This window comes from Phyllopteryx taeniolatus, chromosome 18, assembly GCF_024500385.1.
Source record: "Phyllopteryx taeniolatus isolate TA_2022b chromosome 18, UOR_Ptae_1.2, whole genome shotgun sequence".
NCBI lineage: Eukaryota > Metazoa > Chordata > Actinopteri > Syngnathiformes > Syngnathidae > Phyllopteryx > Phyllopteryx taeniolatus.
In genome coordinates this window covers 6,379,227-6,403,372 of record NC_084519.1, presented here as the reverse complement: position 1 = coordinate 6,403,372, position 24,146 = coordinate 6,379,227, and the positions used below count along the sequence as shown (strand labels likewise).

Sequence of the window (24,146 nt, the reverse complement as noted above, 5' to 3'; positions counted from 1 at the left end):
ACAGGATTTACAGTTTGTGAGATGAAGTACTGATTAAATTCATGATCTCTATCTTTAAGGTTATGAAAATGCAGGTGGGCTGTTACTGTAAATAATGCTTCACAACATGCACTGTGTCACCGTGATTTCTCTGTTTTGTAGTTGGAGCTTGTTTAGTAATCACCTTTGAAAGTGGTTTAAAAAACACACACACACACATACACGCACACACATTTGACACATTCGTATCTCTTAGTTTTTTAAGCTACCAGATTAGCTGTCAACAGGACTGTCAGTTTGTGAGATGAAGTACTGATTCAATTCAAGATCTCTATCTTTAAGGTTAAAAAAATGCAGGTGGGCTGGTTTTGATTACTATAAAAATGTTTTAGTGTTCCAAAACTATCCTAATTGCAGATAAACGACAAAAGAAAATCAATGTCTTTACATTTTATTCTTGTTGAAAAGTCAGATCTGTCTGATGACTGAAGAATTGTAGAGTTAGTAAATCAACTTGGCACGCCTTCTTTAGTCAACATGACCAAAGGAGCTAGCCCGAGCTAAGTGTTGGGAAACCTGTAAAGAAAGAACCATAAATTGCATTTTAATGAAACTACAAAAACAATATGAAGCCAACGAAATATTCTTGCACAGTAGAAATTGAGGCATTGGTATCAAAACATGTTTTAAATATTTTTCGTGTGGATATGCATTTAATAACCACATCCACATATAGTTACTTTATTTTGACTATAAAATGTTTTAACAGCTGCTTGTTTTATTACTTTTTTGTTTGTTGCATTGTGTTCAGAATATATATGTATTATATTAAGTTCCCTTGTTTAGACAAAAGGAGTCAAAAAGGAATATGTTACACCAAAGGACATTTAATATTGTACAGTAATTAGACTGCTGTGAGAAACACTTTGGGTTATACTTTCGTAGTCGGCTCATCAGCGGCGGAGCGCAAAGACTGGCGTATCTTAATTTTCCTGCAAGCGCAAGTCTAGCTAATTTGTTCAGACCGGTCTGCGACAAGCTGTGCCCTTTGACATGCGCCCGGTGCATGTGACAATTTGGTGACAGAAAGTCTGTCTAAACCTATGACTGCTGGCACCACGTCGAAGTCTGGCGTATTAGGTAGACCACTGGTGTAATGCGATTTTGTTGAATTTGATCTAGGCACAGGGAGAAAGATTCTGAGCTCAGCGGACGTGTGGTGGATATCGGACATAATCCATTCAAAAAATATGTGAACAGCGAGGATCAGGCCCTCCGAAACATTGTAAAAATCAATTCATCGAACACATTATTATCCATCCATCCATCATCCATTTTCTGAGCCGCTTATCCTCATAAGGGTCGCGAGAGTGCTGGAGCCTATCCCAGCTATCAACGGGCAGGAGGCGGGGTACACCCTGAACTGGTTGCCAGCCAATCACAGGGCGCATATAAACAAACAACCATTCACACCTACGGGCAATTTAGAGTCTTCAATTAACCTACCACGCATGTTTTTTGGGATGTGGGAGGAAACCGGAGTGCCTGGAGGAAACCCACGCAGGCACGGGGAGAACATGCAAACTCCACACAGGCGGGGCCGGGGATCGAACCCCAGTCCTCAGAACTGTGAGGCATATGCTCTAACCAGTCATTCACCGTGCCGCTACATTATTATTATTATCATTGCATTTTCTTTAATCATCCCACTGGCCGGCATAGGGAGGCACACGAACGATCAAGTGCGGAGGCGGTCTCCAAGTACCCACTTCACAGCGCAGATCTGTGATCGCCTCCCGGCCAACTTTACATCGTCTCCTCGTGGAGGTCTGCTTGCAGTTTCATATAAATGTACCGTACTGTGCAATTCGACCTTGAGCAAATAAATTTCTTCTACCGTCATTTCGAAGACTGCCGGTGCACTTCTAGCACGCCGCATTTAGAGGGAATGAGAGGAGCCGCTTTGAATGGACACGATCAAAGTTGGCTGTGATCAAGCCCACAACAGCGCAGATGTCCCTCTTAGATGTGCTAGAGTGCACGAAATTACCAACACCAGATCAGGTTTACGGCAATCACGAAAATAGAGCCAGGTGTGGGATTTTGTGACAATTCTATACACTACTTAATTTGAGAATGCTATTATAATAGATGATATCTGGATAGTGCAAATCACATTACTTTGATTTGAATGTTAAAGCTGCATCAAGCAATCGAACAGTGTAATGTACAGTATACACAACAGTGCGTAGATTATAATACAATATAAATAAAACTTTTGGGGTGTAACTGTGGTTTAGAAGAAAATCTGCCTTCCCATGAGGCTAGTTGGAAGACCGTCGGAACATATAGAAATCCAAACAAACGTCCCGAGATTTTTCAGGAACTGGGGAACCAGGCCCGCCATGTGCCATGTACTTACATTTCACAGATGACTGCAGTGGAAAGTCCATGTTCCTCTCTTTCTGCTGAATGAGTAAGTAGTCAGTTGTTTGCTACAATATTAGCTATATCAGCTCATGTGCTTCAACAACCTACTGCTGAGTTTATGATTCCTAATAAGTGGGAAATTGCTTAATGCAGCTTTAATGCCCTCAAGGGAGTTAAAACAATTATTGCTGTGTGCTCACAACAAAGGCACTTGATGCTATTCAACTAATTTAGAGGCAAATGACAAACCATTTTACAGTTATCCATTCTTTTTATTGCCTGTTTGTTAACTTCATTTGAGCTAAGTTATTTCAAATTAAGTTCCCTCTTAACATTTGATTTTGATTTTGCTCAGCAAGTGGTGGATTTTTACATAAGTTTAATTTGTCTAGTTTTAACGTTATGTTGTCTATTTTTTAATAGCATTGATGTATTTACTCTGTGAATTTATTTAACCTTCTTACCTTAATTCACCTTTGTTTGAATGACTGTGTGGTGGTGTGTTAACATTTGCACAATTGGGATATTTTGGTATTTCCATTAAAGCTCTGTCATTTTAGAATTTAATTTAACAGCATTAACTTAATGCAGTGGCAAATAATAGCCCTGCCATGCACATATGTATTCTACATTTGGGGAGCATCGACAATTAGCAAGAAAATATATTGTGCGTATGTGCTGTGTTTTAGCACTAATCCCGCAGTATATCCACTTCGTGTCTGCAATGAGACTACGTATTATAGTGTGAGCTGATGTAGTCCCGAGGCCCTATTAGTCGACGTTTATGCCTTTTTTATGTCTCCTCTCACCTGCTCATTACAGCCTCTTTCAGCTTGTTAGTACTCGCCAGCATTGAAGTACTCACTAGCCTCGGAGCCTTGCATTACCACCTCCCCTTCGTTTTTTAACTACACGTCTGTAAAACCTATCTGGTTTTAGCGACAGACACACACATAAAACTAACTGCTTCTGGCCTTTTAGAAGGCCAAATGATTACAGTTTAGCACAATTAATCCTGGTGCGACTGAATAAACCATTGGTTTACAGATTAGTTTATCGCCAAGTGCCTAATTTTTCCAACCATGCACTTTTTATGTACTGTGTGATTACAATATTTACATCGTGTTGTATATTATTGTTAAAGTAAAACAACTTGCATAAAATGTGTGCAACTTGGATAGCATTTAGTCGCTGGTTATTGTTTAATGCAAGAATTTCCCACACGTGTGCTCATTAATGATTACATTACCTAAATTACTCCCCTTCTTATCTCACTAGTGTGTATTGTGTTAATGGCACTGTGGGTGTTTATTACACACGCTGCTGGATATGCATGTTTCCGCTTTGTAACAAGGACAGACTAATTGGTGTACTGGTTTTGCAGCAACTCTATATATGAGTTTTATGTCCTCTATATAGTGTAATGTATGTACATCTGTGGATGTGTGTGTGTGCAATTAGGATGTCTTTTGATGAATCCTGACCGGCAGCAGGTTACTCAGGCAGATTGCACCATCTGTTTTCCAGGAGATGGCAACGTCTGACCCCTCTGCCCCCTCAACTCTACCGGAGGAGCTGGAGCCCTCCCCCTCCCCTCGCAAGAAACGTGGGCGTCGGAAACTAGAGCATAACGACAGGAATAAGGGTATTGTTTTTAGTTCAAAGTAATGTGGTAATACAGTGGACCTCCAAAACGCAACACAGGTAGTCTGCCAGTATTTCACTTCGTATTTTAAAATAAACGTTCCCCTGACAAATAATGTAAATCAGAATAATCATCGTAAAAACCTTATTACCCAATAACTGTCCAGGCAATGTTGTTAATGACACTTTAACTTTCTTAACTGTCATAAAACTTAAAAAACAAAAAAAAACTAATGTATTAAGACTTCAATAAAACCAAACTCAAATAACAATTACTCACCCTTTCCCCCTTTGAAAACACACGACATAGGCGACGTGAACATGCAAGTGAGTGCATTGAATTGCACCATTTAATATTCATAACAGTCGTATGCCTGTATGAAACGGTTATCTGATACAAGGTGTGTTAAAGTTAATTATTTTTTTTGAAATACAGTAAAAAAAATTCCCGTCTGTATTATATAAAACTAAAAGAAAAAGTTCACTGCTGGACAGTAAAGCCTTTAAACGTGATGAAAGTTCACATTATTGTTTATTGCATGTGCTAGGCATGTGAGTCTCTTCACATTAACACTAAACAGAGGTGACTTTGCATTACATTCCACTTTTATTGATGATATGGACTTATTGTTGCTTTAGCCATACATTATTGTACTGAGCAGCCGGGGCAGCGCGTGTGGAGCGTTTTCTACGTCGCTCATTTCCGATTCTTTGGTCGACATTACATTTTTCCTCTTTTCCGTTGCTGTTACCCTCCTGTGGTGGCATCTAAAATATATATCTAAAATTATCCAAAGAAAAACACACCTGTGTAAATAGTTATTTTGATGCTCACTGAGCTGAAGTCTTATGAGCTACGTTGACATTTCACATGACCTCACGCAACACGACGGTTTGACTTTTCAACAGGTTTTTGTGCAACTTTTTAGGCACAGTTTTTGCGAAAATCTGCCCGGAAGGTTTGAGGTTCCACTGTATTTTTTACATGTTAATAAGCTTGTTGCCATTTCACACATTCATCAGAGTGGAGAAATGATTTCATTTGATGCAAAAGATGTTTGAAGAAAAATGAACTGAAAATTAAACATTTGCTATTGTTTTATACTGTCAGTTGAGTCTTGATGAAAAAAAAAACAAAAAAAAAACGACGCAACTAAAATAACTTCCAGATGGCAGCATTTGAAAGCATTTCAACTTTAAATATGGATGCCAGGGAAAAGTAATAAAAGTCACAAGTATAGTTCCTCATTAAATCTCTTATTATATCAGTACAAATGGCCCATTTCCTGTCATTTACCTTCTATAGATGAAGCAGACGACAGAAGCTGTGACTCCCCTAGAGAGGTGAGTAAAGCGGTTGCTCTCTCATGTCTTTGTGTTTTTTTTCCTCCACTCCCAAATATGAAGTGAAATATTACAGTACAAGCGGTATGTAGTCAGTGAAGGATATATCAAGCTTTTGTGGCTGTGTGTGCAGGGTGAGACAGGGAGGTTGCGTAGGAAGCCAGTCCCCAGAGTGACTTTCCAGGCTGGAGATCCGTACTACATCAGCAGGAGACAGAAAGAAGAATGGCTCAGCCGCTGGAAGATGGAGGTGTGAACTGCAGTCATATGGAGGCTTTTCTATCTTTTTTTTTTTTTTTTTTTTTTTCGATTTACTCAGAAAAAATAGATGTTATTAAAAGAAAACATGGAACATTTCGAACCGGTCTCAGGGAATTAGAACATCCTCAGGATGTTAAACTAGGCTGACAACGTGAACCTAAGAAGTTGCAGGAAGTTGTGGTTTCTGTAGCACAGATACTGAATCAAATAAGCGGAAGTCCCTGCAGCCCTTTCGGCAGAATGGGACTGCTCATAAAAAGAATGCTTTTGCAATGTAACAGATAGTTTTAAGCATGTGTGTAAATTTCAAATTAAGTTACTGTATATAAAGCATTTGCTAATTCTCATGTCTCATGCACTTTTCAGTGGCCTTGACCTTTACAAAGAGTTGAGCATTTTTCTTTTAGCCATCGTTGCCTACTGTGGTTAAAAGGGGACATATTATGAAACAAATACTTTTCAATTGCTTGTATATTCGGGTCTTTGGAGAGCCTGCCCACCCACCCATGAAGTGTGAAAATTACACAATCAAGTACATTTTTTGTGAGCTCCTATTTTCTGAAAACTGCGAGCAAGCCGTTCGCAAACTTTGTTCGATTTTGACGTAGCAGTGGGGCTAATGCCACTGAGTTTTTCCGCCCATGACTTGGCTGGGTGAAGATTCACCATTTCCAAGCCATAGCTAGCCTTGTTAATGAAGCACTGCCTTGAGTGAAAATACAAAAAATGCTTTTTAGTGTCTTTATGGCTCTAGGTCTCTGTGCCACAAAAAGCAAAAACACATTTTTGTGGAGATGCTCACTCAGAGAAGACTCACAAAATATGACATTTCACGTGACGTCACACATGATGACTGTTCAACCAGGTTTTTTGGGGTAACTTTTGAGGCATATTAAAAAAAAAAAAAAGTATAGAACTCAAAATTGTGCCACCTTTAGGGATGTTCGACTTTGCAGTTACAGCTGCATTGGCAGCAATTTTTGATTTTTCTCACAATGAAATCTAGAGTTTTATAATGTTAGCACAATGATTTGTTCACTTCTGCGTTTACAGTATATACAGGTATGTCGCACATGGATTCAGAAGATATTGTATGAATGGTGAAAATATTGGACTGACATGTTGCAAATAAGCAAGGGAGAGAAAATCAGCATACAGCTTGACGGCAAATCTTGCTGACACTAAGATGTGGAAATATGTGAGAAAGCTTAGCAAAAGTGCTTGAGAGGAGGATGAGATAATCACAGGCAACTGAGCAGCTTGCCATGTGCTTTGCTGTATTTGTTGTTGTCTGCAGTAGCCTTCCACTATAATTACAACGTCATAAACTGGCTTTGATTTATAAACAACGGGAGCCTAATATATATTTTGTAATGTATCACTGCGACAATAGCACACAAACATTCTAATTGGGTCAGACGTTCAGAAAAAAATGGTGCATTCAAACAGAGTGCATAATTATACAAAAGACTGAGAGCAAGTGCCACTTCCTGTAAGCCAGTGTGTTCACTTCCTGAATTTTTACTCACCATCAACCCTCAAATGCTATGGTTTTGTGATAATTCTCCTATCATCACTCAATGAAATTGATAAGTAAAAAGTGAATAAAAGAGTACTAAATTGGAAACATTAAAACAATTAATTCAATACATTTCATTGCAGTACAATGAATACATTAAAATGTGTAGTCTTATTGTTATTGATCACATAACAAAAGCAATACAGGTTTATATTATATAGCACTATATAGTATTATACGATAATAACTTAAAAACCATGTGGATGGGACTTGTAATTAGGAGGAAAATCCTATCTTTCAGGTTTTCTGCGTGGCCTACCTGTACACTATTGTTGGATGAGCCAGCACCTTTCTCATGTTATGTTAGCACTAGCATTTGCTGTGACACTAACATTTCTGTTTGTGCGCAGTACACACGATACTGACGTGCAACAGCGGTGTTACATTCCCAGCCTGAAACGCCTATGTATAAGGGGTAAAGGTTAACCACTTCCATGTCTCTGAATGATTTTGTACTCACGTGTGTGTGTGTGTGTGTGCGTCTGCGTGTATTTACTCTGTCAGTCAGCTGAACTGCAGCCAGCTGTTAACAGTCCCATTAAATTCTCATCTCTCTGCTGTTTGAAGGAAACATGCTAACTGCGGTGGTTTTGAGGGTGGAAACATATCAGCCATAACCCAACTTCTAAAGTTACAGCAAAACAAAAAAAATCAATAAATCCTGCACAGGAAAGATGTTATTATATATATACATATATTTGACTGTATAGCAAAATAGGTTTTTCCTTGCTTTAGAAAAAGGGGGAAAGTGACTCAAAGTCACACGGTGCTGATTCTATCTAGAAAGTCAAAAATCCACAGCCCTAATCGTAGGTTGATGGGTTTTCAATTAGCAACACCCTTTTAAGTTTTTGTACCCCCACCGCCTTTTACATGCCCTGATGTTGGTTTACCTCAGATTTTTCTTACTTAGTTTTGCCCATGATGGAAATCAAAATGACATGTTCAATCATTAACCTTTTAATACATGTATTGACAATGTTTTAAGTAACTTTTAACATTAACTTCATACGTGGGTAATAAGTTAATCACTTTTAACATGATCAAATTTTGACTCTATACTTCTAATTACAAAAGCATAATGCAGTACATCTCAACTTGTGACAGAAGTTCTAAAAGGGGGGTACCGACAATCTTTTCAGTAAGTTTTTCATGTAAAAACCAAAACAGAATTAACAAGGAAAACAAGTAGAATATGTGCACTTTTGTCTTGTAAAGGTGTAATTTCAAATCTGTTTGTTTGGTGTTGAATCAATCTCCTTGCTAGTGGCTCAGTAGAAATCTGGATTCACAATATCTGCCAGTGGAGGAATCCAGAACCTCTAAAAATGCTGTTTGACTATTTTTCAAAATAAAATAATCTTGTCTATAAGTATGACCGTTTCTGACTATCACATCCTATCACCGCACAATCTTATATCAGCAGTGCAGGCACACATTTCCATTGTTTCATATCCATGGTGTCATCGTCACACGTAAATCCCAGTGGCTTCCTCGCATTCATCACCACGACTCTGTTGTGGGAGTTCACCTAGTCATGTGTGAGGTGAGGAAGCCTGTAAATCAATCGCTTAGTTTACGGCTGGCCAATCAGCAGAGCGTAAGCTTTAAGAATGTTGAAGCGTATGAATCAAGGAGACGACCAGAGAGGAAACTGTTGGAGGAAGAGAGACATTGAAGAAAATGACAGAGAGAAAGAGAGCCAGGGAGGAACAATGCTATTTCCCATCTGTAAGTTACATATATTTTCGCAACTTATGAGTGTACTGTATATCTTGAAAGTTCTTTCCATCATTATAAATTCATTTCATTAGAACTACTGTACTTACCTTTTATTTGTGCCCCTGTTGGCATTAATTGCTTATGGACATTTTATTTTGTGCTTTATGTTGTCTTGTTTTAAGAAAAGCAAGACTGAAAGGCTCTTCCGCTGTTTGCGATTGCATTCTTTTGGAGCTAAAGAGTTTAGTATGGCTGTATTGCACCTTGAAGTGTTTTCAGCTTGCAGCTTCAAATCTGTCAGGGCTGTTGTGGTCATGGTTGTTCGAATTGGATTGTCATTTGGATGTGTTTTAGGCCAGTTGGGTTGATCACAGTGTTCGACTCTTTATGCTTTGTGACTCTTACCAGACGTGAACATTAAAGTAGTTATTTTTTGTTGTTTTTAATCATTTTGGGCGAGCCAATGAAGACACTTTGACAATAGTGCAAAAATGATCTATTGTCCAGGAAATGAGCTTAAAAAAGAATGGTTTTACAAATTCGATTTTTTTTTTCTTCATACTATTTATTATTAATTGGACAAAAGAAATCAGTAGTACTGTATTTCCAAATATCCTTCTTGATCAGCCACCTCAGTGTTTTTGTGCATTTAGTCATAAGATCATCAAAAAATGAAAGAGCAGTCACTTGCCTGTTGACAGTGTGAGAGGGGGTCTTACCTCCTCTTTTAATGGTCCCGAGTTGGTGTGTGTGTGTGTGTGTCTGAGTTCACTTGGAGGTCAGGGTCAGTCACGGCTGTAAAGGGGGTGTGGTTTCGAAATGGTTCATTGGCTAGGTCACAGGGTGCGGGGTCACAGATCAAGGGGGTGTCACCGGGAGTGAACACACCGGCCAGGTCGCAGGGTTCACTAAAGTTCAAAGTTGTAACTCATGGCAACCCTCCTCATGTCTTTATTTGTAATCCACATGGAAATACTCAATAACAGTTATGCTTCTTTTAGTCTTTCTTTTAGTAATTACACCTCATGGCTGCTTGAATGTGTGTGTGACAAATGCTCAAATTGCTGTGTAGTGGAATGAACCATTGTTACAATTTAACAACCATCAATTGATGTTAAGACGCGGCAGATATAAAAAGTTTATATACCCCTGTTCAAATGCCAGATTTTTGTGGTATGAGACCAAGATAAAATCTTTTAAAAGCTTTTTTCACAATTAATGTGACCTATGACCCAACTCAATTGGGGGAAAAAAAAAGAGAGAAATCTTTTTGAAAGGGGATTTCAGCTTTTTTTTTTATTGAGTTTTGCAGGTTATAGCTCATACTGTATTTATGGTGGAAAACGTTTTGCAATGATTTAGCTTGGTCACATTTTTTTAAATCACAAAAACCTGCCATTTGAATAGGGGTGTTTAGACTTTATTTCCACTGTATGTTCCTTTCGGAGCCCCACAATATACAGTACCGTTCTGACTTGAGTTGCATGAAAGTTTTTCTTGTAAAGAAGCCAACAAAGTACAGTTGAACCTCCAGAGTTGAACACATCCGTTCCATTAAGCTGGTTGTCTTCAACGCTGAAGTCATTTCCAAAATGAATCGCCGCATAGAATATTATGTGAATGAATTTGTTCCAGTATCAAACTGTCACCACCATAAAACCTTTATCAACTGTACACGCAATGATGTCAGTAAAATTTTAACATTCTTAATCTTAATTTTGATGCAAGTATAAAGACAAGTTAGTACCATAACTGTATAAGAAAACAAAATAGCTACTCACCCCTTGAAGACACTTTTCTGACACGTAAAGCAGGTCTTTGATACTGTCACCTTGTCCTGTTTCAGGGGCTTTGCTGTAATGAAGATTTTCTCATTTTAATCCCTCCAAAGTGTTGTATGTCTGTCCATCAAACAAACTGATCAAGTACTGTCGAATATTCCAGTTTGTTGTGAACGGGCCTAATAATCCAATAATTCAACCCAATCATTAATTTTTAAAATTCTTTGGTTTATTTTTAAAAATTCGTTTCCATTGTTATCGTCATATTAGAGACATGGACCTAAACTGTATGACACACCGTTCATAAAATATACTGTATTTACACAAGCATCTGAATATTTAAGTAACCTGTGACAATGTGGAGCTTCTCTTACAGTACACATTTATGTGGGTTTGTGTCAGTGTGTTATTGTCTGTGGTCTGTCTATGGTCCATGTAACAGGATGATTAGAAGTTTATGAGGTCAGAAGTCAACATCAGCCAAGAAGAGTTCTCAGGTCAAACTGAGGGGAGAATGAATAGTCACTCTCACTTTTACTGTCTCTTTCAGTGAGTAATTTATGCCATCACTTTACTGTTGCTTGTTTCACACATTCATTCCTTTAGATGTTGTTTACAGGCCAGCTGGCGTAGTGAACAATGTGCTATATAAATCATTCAGATCCATTAGGATTTTTTTCATGGTCTGGACTGGTTTGCTGCTTTCTCATCAGACTGTTAAAGTGTATTGAGTTTACAGTATTTATATTTTGCTCCTTTTTTCTTCCAGATTTTACGTGTTGATTTTAATGTATATACATCTTATAAAAGGTTGAATGTCAATTTTCACAATCTCTGTGCATCTGTGTGTACCTCAGCTAAGTGCAAAAGAACGAGGGTGAGAGGTACTGTATACAGTATATTTGATTAGTTTGTCAATTAGTTCACGTTAGTTTTCATCCATCCGTTTTCAACAACGCTTTTTGTCATTACGGTTAGCTGGAGCGGGGTACAACTTGGAGTGGTCACCTTAATTTGAGGGTACATATAGACACTGACATTCGCATCTATGGTCAATCTCCAGTCTTCAGTTACCTAATATGCATTGTTTTTGAATGAGGGAGGAAGCTTGAGTACCAGGGGAAAATCCATGCAGGCACAGGGAGAACATGAAAACTTTACACAGCAGGACCTGAGCTGTGATCCAAACCCAGGACCTTTTGACTGTCAGGCAGATGTGTTAATCATAATTCCATGATTTGTTTAGGGGTGGCACATGTGTCAAACAAGAAGCCGTGCTATGTTGGTGCATATTTGCATGACATTTTTTTTAGGCAGTTGTTTATGTTGTGCAGTGATGCCGGTAACGCATTACAAAGTTGTAAAGTAATACGTTTCTCAAAAAATGTGGTCAGTGACATCATAAATAATCTAACACGTTACTTTTTATATGAGTAGCCGGACTAGAGTTATTTTGATATCTCCCCATAGCTACTTTTTTGTTTATGAGATCCAGAGATTAATATGCTTTTAATTTTAAAAGATGCTATTACATTTTAGACAACTACAGATATTTATCATTAAAAAACTACAGTACTTGGGAACATGAGGCAAGTCAATAACCAAGACACTTGATTCAGTCACGGTGCATAAGTGTAAACCAATTTTCAGCCTTTCTTTTAGTAATGACTAATAGAACAAAGGAAACACAGTATATTCTTAACTGTCCCTAACTAAAATGCACACAACGATTAAATACACTATCGAAAGAAAGGCGAAATATTTATAAACAAAGCCGTCTGGGGCAATTGACATAGTGCAAGTTTCCAGCACATAGTCAACTCACGTGTACCCAAGCAGGCAATGGCGCAAACACAATGGACGGGGACGAGGGATTGGCATATGCAAGCTGGAAATACAGTCACTACTTTGAGTTTCTCTAAAGAGGACAATACTAAGGTTCGTTGTACACTATACGCACGCACGCACACACACACAGTTGCCTTGATGGACCTCCACACAATTGCTACAGTCTGTCTGTCTGTGTGTCTATCTATCTATCTATCTATCTATCTATCTATCTATCTATCTATCTATCTATCTATCTATCTATCTATCTATCTATCTATCTATCTATCTATCTATCTATCTATCTATCTATCTATCTATCTATCTATCTATCTATCTATCTATCTATCTATCTATCTATCAGTTAAGAGTCTTTAAAGAAGTGTACTGAGAATGGTGTGCTTGTTTACATTTAGGTGACTATTTTGCATGTCAAGTCTGCACTAAGTTGTTCATTTAACGTGGCTTCAACTACACTAATAAGTTATAAGTTATGTTTTCATGTTGATGACATCATTCTGTAACTTGTGTGGCGTATATTACCAAGTAGTGGGTACAGTTAGCTTTTTTTGTACTGTGGATAAGTGATATTTCTGCCACTTGACAGCTGCTGAATGTAACTAAAATGCTACTTTTGAAATTAAGTAATCAGTAAAGTAACTAAGTTACTTTAAACCTCAAGTAGTCATTAAAGTAACTAAGTTACTTTTTCAAGGTAACTGTGACAACACTGATGTTGTATTAAGAGGCTAACTGGCAACACTCTTAGCAGGACAGAAATGTTTGCTTTTGTGTTTGGCTTCACATTAATGCTAGTCATTGCCATCTGCTGCCTTATTTTTGACAGAGTGCACACTGCTGATTGCAGAAATGGCTGCTCGCAACAATGTGGTCAAACACACAAACACAAACTTACAGAGCTGTGCAATGTTTACATTTGGCAAACAGCCCTGGACTGGTCGAGCGCTTGGCTCTCCTGAGTGCTCCTCCAGTTGAAGTCTGATTCCAGAGCAGCATCTACTGCATTTGCTGGATATGCAGTAGCAACCAGTACGAACTGTATGTCATTAAGATGAATCATTACAGAGCTGCTGAGTTCTGCTTCAATCGGTTCCAAGGAATTTATGAAATTTTGGTAACTAACAACTGGGATGAAAACAAATGAAATATTGCTGCAGAGTGCTAAAAATGAACTACTGGTATGCAAAAGAGTGTGCTTTTCACTGCTGCAGGCATGTTCTGTATTTAATTGTTGGTTCATTTAAAATGCCGTTGTATTGCTTACCCGCTGGAATCCTTGTTTAAAAACCCTCAAGACCTATTACTTGAAAATACATTTCTTGTCCTTCTGCTTCACTTTTTGCGCTTGTTTTGCCACACACTCGCCTCTCCCTTTGTATTATTTCTCTCCTTCCTGAGTTGAACCCAGTGAACTGCATCCCCAGCTTGCACTCCCGCCCTGCTCATTTCCTGTTTCACAGGATCAATTAAGGGATTGTTCTCACAGCCCGGAGCACCGAAGCCTTGATCTTGAACTGTTAAAAGATCAACTGCAAAGGCCTACACTTGATATCAATCCGAGAATCTATTTTGTGGCTGCAGGATAATGTGAATAGAGCAAAAAAGTGCACATGAGTATGTCTTGTCCTCTGCCCCCAGCAGCAATACTTGGGAAAGACAAATATTATTGGTATTGTTAGTTGAAGGACCTGACATTACCTGTGCAACCACTGTATGTAAATCACTTCATGTTTTACCTGTTGGCATACCTGTCAACAAAATAATTCTGTTTGAAACTGGAGTACTCCCAATTGGCCATCTGTTGACATTGGCCTCCACTTCTCCTTCACAGGCAGAGAGACGGGCTTACAGGGAGGCTGAGATGTGCATGATGGATGACCTCACATCAGAGGGTGACTTTCAAAAAGAGGAGGAGCCAGCCAGCCCAGACCCCCCGACATCCAGTCCTGACCATTTGCCATCCCAACAACAAACAGATCCCGCCTCGCCAACCGTTGCCGTAACACCAGAACCAGTCGCCAGAGGAGAACAGGCAACGCCCAGAGAGATCGAGTACCAGGTAAAAGCGGAATTTGCTTTGTACATTCTCGTACATTCTTTTCTTGATGATGTTGACGTTTTGTCATTTTAACCGTGTTGTATTGAGCAGGCAGGACAGATGTGTACCAGTTCGTCTTTATTCTACCCCACTTTACACTACCTTACATCACTCTCTGACACCCATTTTGTGGTGGCATCATATGAAACACAAAAAGCTAAAGAAAAATCAAAATACCTCATTTAAAAGTTCATGATTTTCATCCAATCATTACTGTTCATTTTTTTCCCCAAAATTTGGATCAGTGTCCAAACTGGATGAGCTATAATTTTTTAACCCACAAACTGAGGAGTGAAATTCCTTCGACTTTTTTCCTGGATTCCTGCAGGATGACAGGGGCTTTGGCATCGGCACGTTAGTATTCGGGAAGCTGCGAGGTTTCTCCTGGTGGCCTGGCAGGATTGTTTCCTGGTGGATGAGTGGCCGTAGTCGAGCCGCTGACGGGACGCGCTGGGTCATGTGGTTTGGAGATGGCAAATTCTCCGTGGTGAGTGAATTGATCAGACACAGGCTCTTCTGTTTTAAAAGTCATTCCTGACCAGTTGGAGTTATTTGCTATTTTAAACCGTCTAAATTCTTCCACTCCTTTTCCTTTTTTAGGTTTGTGTTGAGAAACTTATGCTGCTGAGCTCTTTCTCATCTGCCTTTCACCAGCCCACTTACAACAAACAGCCCATGTACCGTAAAGCCATCTTTGAGGCTCTGCAGGTAACACGCCCTAACTTCCATCCGTCCATTCTCAACACCGCTTACCCTGGTTAGGGTCATGGGGCGCTGGAGCCTATCCCGGCTGACTTTGGGCGAAAGGCAGACTACACCCTGAACTGGTCGGCAGTTAGTCGCAGGGAACATATAAACATGGACAACCATTCACACTCACATTCACACTGTCATTGAGTGGGAACTGAACCCACGCTGCCCGCACCAAAGTCAGGCGAGTGTACCACTCACGTCTGTTATTGTAGGAAATGTAATTGGGACATATCAAGTGATAATGTAACAAAACAAGTTTACAAATACTGTATGGCATAATCGCACATTTCAAAAGACACAAACCAAAAAGATCAGTTTTTGGTGAACGGCAAAGTCAGAATTTTGGAAAGTCTAAATCCTGACCAAACGTTCTCTTTTCAAGAAACACACACATACACAGACACACACACGGTCCAAAGTGTACCCCACCTTTTGCCCAAAGTCAGCTGGGAGAGGTGATCATATAAAATGGATAGATCGATTGCTGATGTCTATGTTTGTTTGTGTCCAGGTGGCAAGTATGCGAGCAGGACGACCCACTCCTTCCTGTGACCCTAGTGATGATGCAGAAGGTGTGGAGCCTCAAACCAGACAGATGATAGAATGGGCTATGACTGGTTTTTTACCCAGCGGCCCACAGTCACTGGACCCTCCTGAGGGTACACAGAGAAACGGACACACACACACGCACACACACACACACAAACACACGTAACGCATGCATGCACGTACAGACATACACAATACAATAAAAACAATAAAAATAAGTAATACTTATGTCATACTTACTGATCTCCACAGAGGAGCAGAATCCATATAAAGACGTCTACTCTGAGATGTGGGCAGAACCAGAAGCAGCATATACTCCTCCCCCTGCCAAGAAACCTCGCAAGAACGCCGCGGAAAAAGCCAAGATCAGAGAGGTGATCGACGAAGGAACCAGAGGTGAACATATGTTTACTGTGAAATTAAATATTACCCCATGATTGACGAGTGACCTGCCCAGGGGTTACACTTCCTCTTAAATCAGCTCAGCTAGGTATAGAAAATGGATGGATTAAGATTTTCAAAGAAGAAAGTTAAAGCCTACTTTCAGTCCAAAGTAGGTTAGGATGTTAATATTCTTATTTAGAGATTTGTATTACAGTTCTTTGACAAATTATCTTTGACATAGCAGGACACTTCATCATTGTAATACAGAATATGTATTAACACAAGAACTGATATCACTATTATAATCCTCAATAAATCGTTTTATCAGAAATGAAGAATCTCTTGGCTTTTTGTTAAGACTTGTGCATGCACCTGATAGAACAATACAATATGAACTTTATTTTGTACATTATGTATGTATAAATCAGATTAATAACACCTTGTTTTGTTTCTCCAGAGAGACTTATACAGGAGATTAAAAAGAAAACCCGGAACATAGAAGGTACCATGTTTTTTTTTTTTTTTTTTTTTTTTTTTTTAATGGAGAAGTAGGTAAATCTAGTATTTTAAATATAGCTTCAAACATTTAACTGAACACAATTTGTGACTACGGTGTGTGATTAATGTGTATTTTCCCCCCAGATATTTGTATCTCCTGTGGAAGCCTCAACGTCTCTCTGGAGCATCCCCTCTTCATGGGAGCAATGTGCGTGGGTTGCAAAGTAAGATGCTTACTGATGAAATATCTGGATTATTATAGGCACTCTTAGTGAAATTGTGTGAAGGTAACATCACCCAACATATGTGGCAAATTCAAGCCCATACTTAAAGAAAGGATTATTAAATTAAATAATATTGTTTATGTTTTTTTACAATGTGTTTTGAACAGAACAGGCAACTGAAAGAAGCCGACTTCAGCGAATAGCTAAATAAATTTGCTTAAAAAAATGTTTTCATTCATTTAGATTCAGATTCAGATCACTATTGATGCCTTTGGGGGCAATCCATTTGCATCTTCCAAGTCCAAATGCACATTCACCCTCAACAAACACTTAATAAGACAACATCATAAAAGACATGGTAATTAGGTAATGGGACTGGTTGCAATAAATAAATAAATAAATGACAAAACAAACAAACCAATGAATAAATAAATAAATAAATAACAATGAGATATTAGAACTGCAACACAATAAAACCTTGTCATTTGAAAGATTAAAAGAAAAGGAATTCATTTAAAAAGAGTGGTGCTAGGAATAAAAGGCTGAGTATCTGTGTGTCCTCATCAGGGTCACACAATAATTAATGCAGGCCAGAGGCCATCAAGGCAAATTCTGTGGCAAGGACATGTTCTTTTTCGTTTCTAGTTTTTGGGGCTATTTCAGCCACCTGTTTCTCCCACTGAGAGCCCAATCCTCTCTTGGAGCACACTTTGACAATGCCAATCAGGCAGTTTTTGTCTTCCACTAATAATCAATTGAACCAACAGATTAAATAAAAAGGTTAAAATTGGACAAAAAAGCTGCAGTTGGCTGGTGACCAGTGAGGCTTCATCTAGGCTACATCTTACCCCTGACCCTAATTAGCACAAGCACTATAGGAAATGGATGGATGACAAAAAGAGACCAGAGTGGATTCATAGCTGAAGTGTGTTAAAACACATGGCTACATGACTACAAAGTAACACAATACAGACCCTGTGGTTTTCTTTTTAAGACTACCAATACTATTGCAATTACCGTAATTTCGCACCCATGTATAATGCGCACCCCCCAAAGTTGACCTCAAAATTCTGGAAAACCCTATGTATAATGCATTTTTACTACCCATATGATCAAAACATGAAGTATCTGTATTTGTTTTTTTCAAATAATTATTCTGAAGTTTAGCACTTTATTTGAGCACGTAATCCTTTTTTTAATTTACTTGCTCTTATTTTGAAATTAACAGCCTTACTTTTATTTAGTAAATTAGAAAACACACAGTTGTGCTCATATGTTTGATTACCCAGGCAGAATTTGTAAGATGGGTTCCATTCTTTAAAGAAAACATGAAGGACTATGCGAAACACATTTAATTTTATTTTAATGGGACTCAAATTAAACGGTCAAGCATTTCAGAAAAGCATTATCATTAAACAAAACATAACCATAAAGAAATTAATGATGGTTGTTGTTCAGTGAGTCATTTAAAAAAAAAACAATATTTCACAAATTCTGCCAGCGTATGTAAACTTATGAGCACAACTGTACATATATGCAGTCATACGTACGTCATATTGGAATGAAAGTGTAGGCTACACTTTTTTTTATAACCACTAGGTGGCGGTGGCATTTTGGAATGTAAGTGTACAGCTTTTTCATAACCACTAGATGGCGGCATACATTTATAAAATGTGAAAGTTTTTTCCATTTGCCCCTATACCTATGTATAATGCACACTATTGACTTTTGACAATTTTTTTGGGGGGGGGGGGAAATGCACATAATACACGAGAAATTAGGCTAGGTCATTAATATTTACTGCCCACACCTCCATGATCAATACATTATACATTCTTTTTGTCAGTAAGAATTATGAAAATGAAATAATGCAATATTTAATTATTTCAACCTCTGTTTTTCTCCTGGGCTCTCATAGAATTCCTTTCTAGAGTGTGCGTACCAGTATGACGATGATGGCTACCAGTCCTATTGCACCATCTGCTGCGGAGGCAGGGAGGTGCTCATGTGTGGCAACAACAACTGCTGTAGGTCAGTAGGCTGCTGTTGATTTTGGGATTAGTGGGCACCAGTTGAGAGTTGGTGTGGCCAAGGCCAAGAGTTTAGGCTGGACTTCAATGGAACCACTACATCTCCTTTTATGTCAAATTGTGAAAAATAGTTCTCACCGTTGGCAGATTTATTTGACTGAAAAAGTACAGGCCAAGGTCAATTTTGTCATGTGAAGTTTGTGATTATTTTATAGCTATGGACTAGAAGTGTTTTTCCATACAAATACTGTAATTATGATATTACTACTGTGTTAGCGTAGGTTAGTGATAGACTACGGTGCATTCTGACTTTTGTACAAATTTGGGTTCCATTGTAGGAACACAATTCCGTCGTAAACTGAGGACCCCCTGTAATCTACCTAATGAGTCAGCAAGGCAACCTATGTACTACTTTATTAATTTAATTATTACAAAAAACTGCCCTGTCAATTATTGACAGAGATGTTTTTCAATCAAATTGTATGTCATATAGCCAAACCCATGCATCGCTAGTTGGGCATGGTAGCTATAAAAATACAGAAAACAATCACAGGAATTTTACAAAACTCAGCAGATGGTCTCTGTGACGTCTTACTGGTTGTAAGAAAAGTTTCCTCATGGATGTGTTTATGCTCAGGTGTTTCTGCGTTGAGTGTGTGGATCTGTTGGTCGGAACCGGCTCAGCAGCGGCAGCCATCAAAGAAGACCCTTGGAACTGTTACATGTGTGGACCCCGAAACACCTATGGATTACTGCGGCGACGGGACGACTGGCCTTGCCGACTACAGCATTTTTTTGCCAACAATCATGAGCAGGACTTTGTAAGTCTTATTTCTGTTTTTATGTTTTATATACATATACAGTCACCTGCACAGAACATTCCCAGACAATTCTTCCTTACATCATTTTGTTTGGCACTCTCAATTACACGCTATGTACATTACTTAACAAAGTTATTAGCCCACCACCCAATGTAAGGTTTATGCCACAACTGTTAACAGCATTGGTTGTGTAATGTAATGTGCGTAATGGTTTTTTTCTCTTTCTGTAAGTCTTTATGAACCAGTTATTTAGCTGCATGAGAGCGCCTCTCTGCCTTCCAAGCAGGCACAGAGATTAAGCTTGAGCCTTCTTATTGTTGTTAGCTCATTTACTGGCTAACATTAAGACTGTGTCTACCTAATACTTTGGCCAGTGAGTCTTTATTATTGTAAAGAGGGTCCTCGGTTTACAACGGCAATCTTCAGGTTCCTCTATAAACGTGCTACCATATTGTTACTTGACCAAATAGAATTCAGTGAAACTTGAAGCAATGATGAGCTGTGTTCCAGAAGCTGTTAGTTAACTAGTATGAGGGAAAATCTGCATCTAACAAAAACACACACAACACAACACTTTAATACCGTGTTGTTTATTAAGATGTTCGCTAAAAGAGACATCAGCGTTAGGCAAAAAGCACCTACTACTGTATATTTCTGCCCAATTCAACAGATCCTAATGAGCCTGACCATGTTGTCACTGTTGTCTCCCAGGAGCCAGCCAAGTTGTATGCTCCAGTTGCAGCAGAGAAGAGGCAGCCAATCAGAGTCTTATCACTGTTTGATGGCATCGCTACAGGTGTGCACATGAGCGAGTGTACTTGCGTCTGCTGAGATCACAAGTGTTTATCACAACATCACAAATATCATGCACTCAGGTCTGTTGGTGCTAAAGGACCTGGGCATCCAGGTTGATAAATATGTGGCATCCGAGGTTTGTGATGACTCCATCACTGTTGGCATGGTCAGACACCAGGGACGCATCATGTACGTGGGCGATGTACGCAACGTAACCCATAAACATGTAAGTGAGGCTCTTTCTTCACATTTACAGTCTGTATTCACACTTGTTTACTTTCTCATTTAATTTGATGTTATATTTGTCCATTAGATCGAAGAGTGGGGACCATTTGACCTGGTGATAGGTGGAAGTCCCTGCAATGACCTCTCCATAGTAAACCCTGCACGAAAGGGCCTTTACGGTATTATACATTCAAGGAAAATAACAAATAACCATGTCACTATTGAAGTATTATATTACATTTAAATGTTGCTGAATTCTCGCAGAGGGAACTGGGCGATTGTTTTTTGAGTTTTACCGTCTGTTGCACGAGGCTCGTCCAAAAGAGGGTGACGGGCGGCCTTTCTTCTGGCTCTTTGAGAACGTGGTCGCCATGGGAGTCAGTGACAAACGGGACATATCTCGCTTTTTAGAGGTACTGTAATCTGGACTGTGTACATTACATCCCTGTTCTCATCTTTGTTCCCCACTTGTTGTTGCAGGATATCACTCACAATGTTTGTGTGTGAAATAGCTCAACAAATTGTCATTATTGGAGTCGATTAGATCAAAGTCGAAGAAGAAGAAGAGGTGGAAAGCGGGTTATTCGGCAGAAAGAGAAGAGGAAAGCACAGAGCCTAGAACTGAATGTGGGGACTTTGAATGTTAGGACTATGACAGGAAAATCTCAGGAGTTGGTTGACATGATGATTAGGAGAAAGGTTGATATATTGTGTGTCCAGGAGAGCAGGTGGAATGGCAGTGAGGCTAGAAGTTTAGGGGCAGGGTTTAAATTATTAAGAGAAATGGAGTCGGGGTTATTTTAAAAGAAGAGTTGGCTAAGAATGTCTTGGAGGTGAAAAGAGTATCAGATCGAGTGATGAGGCTGAAACTTGAACTTGAGTGTGTTATGTATAATGTGATTAGTGGCTATGCCCCACAAGTAGGATGTGACCTAGAGGTGAAAGAGAAATTCTGGAAGGAGCTAGATGGAGCAGTTCTGAGCATCCCAGACAGAGAGAGAGTCATGATTGGTGCAGATTTTAATGGACATGTTGGTGAAGGAAACAGGGGTGATGAAGAAGTGATGGGTAAGTACGGCATCCAGGAAAGGACCTTGGAGGGACAGATGGTGGTAGACTTTGCAAAAAGGATGCAAATGGCTCTAGTGAACACTTTTTTCCAGAAGAGGCAGGAACATAGGGTGACCTACAAGAGCGGAGGTAGAACCACGCAGGTGGATTACATTTTGTGCAGACGATGTAATCTGAAGGAGGTTACCGACTGTAAGGTTGTGGCAGGGGAGAGTGTGGCTAGACAGCATAGGATGGTGGTGTGTAAGATGACTCTGGTGGTGGGGAGGAAGATTAGGACGACAAAGGCAGAGCAGAGAACCATGTGGTGGAAGCTGAGACAGGACGAGTGTTGTGCAGCTTTTCGGGAAGAGGTGATACAGGCTCTCGGTGGACGGGAAGAGCTTCCAGAAGACTGGACCACTACATCCAAGGTGATCAGAGAGGCAGGCAAGGAGAGTACTTGGTGTATCTTCTGGCAGGAAAGGAGAGAAGGAGACTTGGTGGTGGAACCTCACAGTACAGGAAATCATACAAGGAAAAAGGTTAGCTAAGAAGAAGTGGGACACTGAGAGGACCAAGGAGAGGCGAAAGGAATACATTGAGATGCGACATTGGGCAAAGGTAGAGGTGGCAAAGGCCAAACAAGAGGCATATGATGAGATGTATGCCACGTTGGACACTAAAGAAGGAGAAAAGGATCTATACAGGCTGGCCAGACAAAGGGATAGAGATGGGAAGGATGTGCAGCAGGTTAGGGTGATTAAGGATAGAGATGGAAATATGTTGACTGGTGCCAGCAGTGTGCTAGATAGATGGAAAGAATACTTCGAGGAGTTGATGAATGAGGAAAATGAGAGATAAGGGAGAGTACAAGAGGCAAGTGTGGTGGACCAGGAAGTGGCAATGATTAGTAAGGGGGAGGTTAGAAAGGCATTAAAGAGGATGAAAAATGGAAAGGCAGTTGGTCCTGATGACATTCCTGTGGAGGTATGGAAGCATGTAGGAGAGGTGGCTGTGGAGTTTTTGGCCAGCTTGTTCAATAGAATTCTAGCGCGTGAGAAGATGCCTGAGGAATGGAGGAAAAGTGTGCTGGTGCCCATTTATAAGAACAAGGGTGATGTGCAGAGCTGTGGGAACTATAGAGGAATAAAGTTGATGAGCCACACAATGAAGTTATGGGAAAGAGTAGTGGAGGCTAGACTCAGGACAGAAGTGAGTATTTGCGAGCAACAGTATGGTTTCATGCCTAGAAAGAGTACCACGGATTATTATTTGCCTTGAGGATGTTGTTGGAAAAGTACAGAGAAGGTCAGAAGGAGCTACATTGTGTCCTTGTAGATCTAGAGAAAGCCTATGACAGAGTACCCAGAGAGGAACTGTGGTACTGCACGCGGAGGTCTGGAGTGGCAGAGAAGTATATTAGAATAATACAGGACATGTACGAGGGCAGCAGAACAGCGGTGAGGTGTGCTGTAGGTGTGACAGACGAATTTAAGGTGGAGGTGGGACTGCATCAGGGATCAGCCCTGAGCCCCTTCCTGTTTGTAGTGGTGATGTATGGGCTGACAGATGAGGTTAGACTGGAATCCCCATGGACCATGATGTTTGCAGGTGACATTGTGATCTGCAGTGAAAGCAGGGAGCAGGTGGAGGAACAGTTAGAAAGATGGAGGCATACACTGGAAAGCAGAGGAATGAAGATTAGCCGAAGTAAGACAGAATATATGTGCATGAATGAGAGGGGTGGTGGGGGAAGAGTGAGGCTACAGGGAGAAGAGATAGCGAGGGTGGAGGACTTAAAATACTTCGGGTCAACCGTCCAAAGCAATGGTGATTGTGGTCAGGAAGTGAAGAAACGGTTCCAAGCAGGTGAACGGGTGGAGGAAGGTGTCAGGTGTGTTATGTGACAGAAGAGTCTCTGCTAGGATGAAGGGCAAAGTTTATAAAACAGTGGTGAGGCCAGCCATGACGTACGGATTAGAGACAGTGGCACTGAAGAGACAACAGGAAGCAGAGCTGGAGGTGGCGGAAATGAAGATGTTGAGGTTCGCTCTTGGAGTGACCAGGTTGGATAAAATTAGAAATGAGCTCATCAGAGGGACAGCCACGGTTCGATATTTTGGAGACA

The 24,146-nt window shown here is 39.8% G+C and overlaps 1 protein-coding gene across 6 annotated transcripts in view; it reads left to right on the top strand.

Moving 5' to 3' along the window:
* The window catches only part of LOC133468724 (dihydropyrimidinase-related protein 5-like), a 65,542-nt gene that overhangs the window by 12,757 nt on the left and 28,639 nt on the right, over positions 1–24,146 (top strand). For 4 of the 6 annotated variants that reach the window (XM_061754962.1, XM_061754960.1, XM_061754961.1 and 1 more), the window contains 16 exons: positions 3,937–4,054; positions 5,360–5,397; positions 5,531–5,647; positions 14,420–14,647; positions 15,015–15,173; positions 15,287–15,394; positions 15,951–16,098; positions 16,241–16,384; positions 16,830–16,874; positions 17,015–17,094; positions 19,013–19,125; positions 19,762–19,945; positions 20,657–20,741; positions 20,821–20,966; positions 21,054–21,144; positions 21,230–21,378. In XM_061754962.1, the coding sequence (XP_061610946.1) occupies positions 3,937–4,054; positions 5,360–5,397; positions 5,531–5,647; positions 14,420–14,647; positions 15,015–15,173; positions 15,287–15,394; positions 15,951–16,098; positions 16,241–16,384; positions 16,830–16,874; positions 17,015–17,094; positions 19,013–19,125; positions 19,762–19,945; positions 20,657–20,741; positions 20,821–20,966; positions 21,054–21,144; positions 21,230–21,378 (1,953 nt within the window). The remainder of the gene's footprint in view (positions 1–3,936; positions 4,055–5,359; positions 5,398–5,530; positions 5,648–14,419; positions 14,648–15,014; positions 15,174–15,286; positions 15,395–15,950; positions 16,099–16,240; positions 16,385–16,829; positions 16,875–17,014; positions 17,095–19,012; positions 19,126–19,761; positions 19,946–20,656; positions 20,742–20,820; positions 20,967–21,053; positions 21,145–21,229; positions 21,379–24,146) is intronic. The other 2 variants (XM_061754964.1, XM_061754966.1) reach the window with 1 other exon arrangement.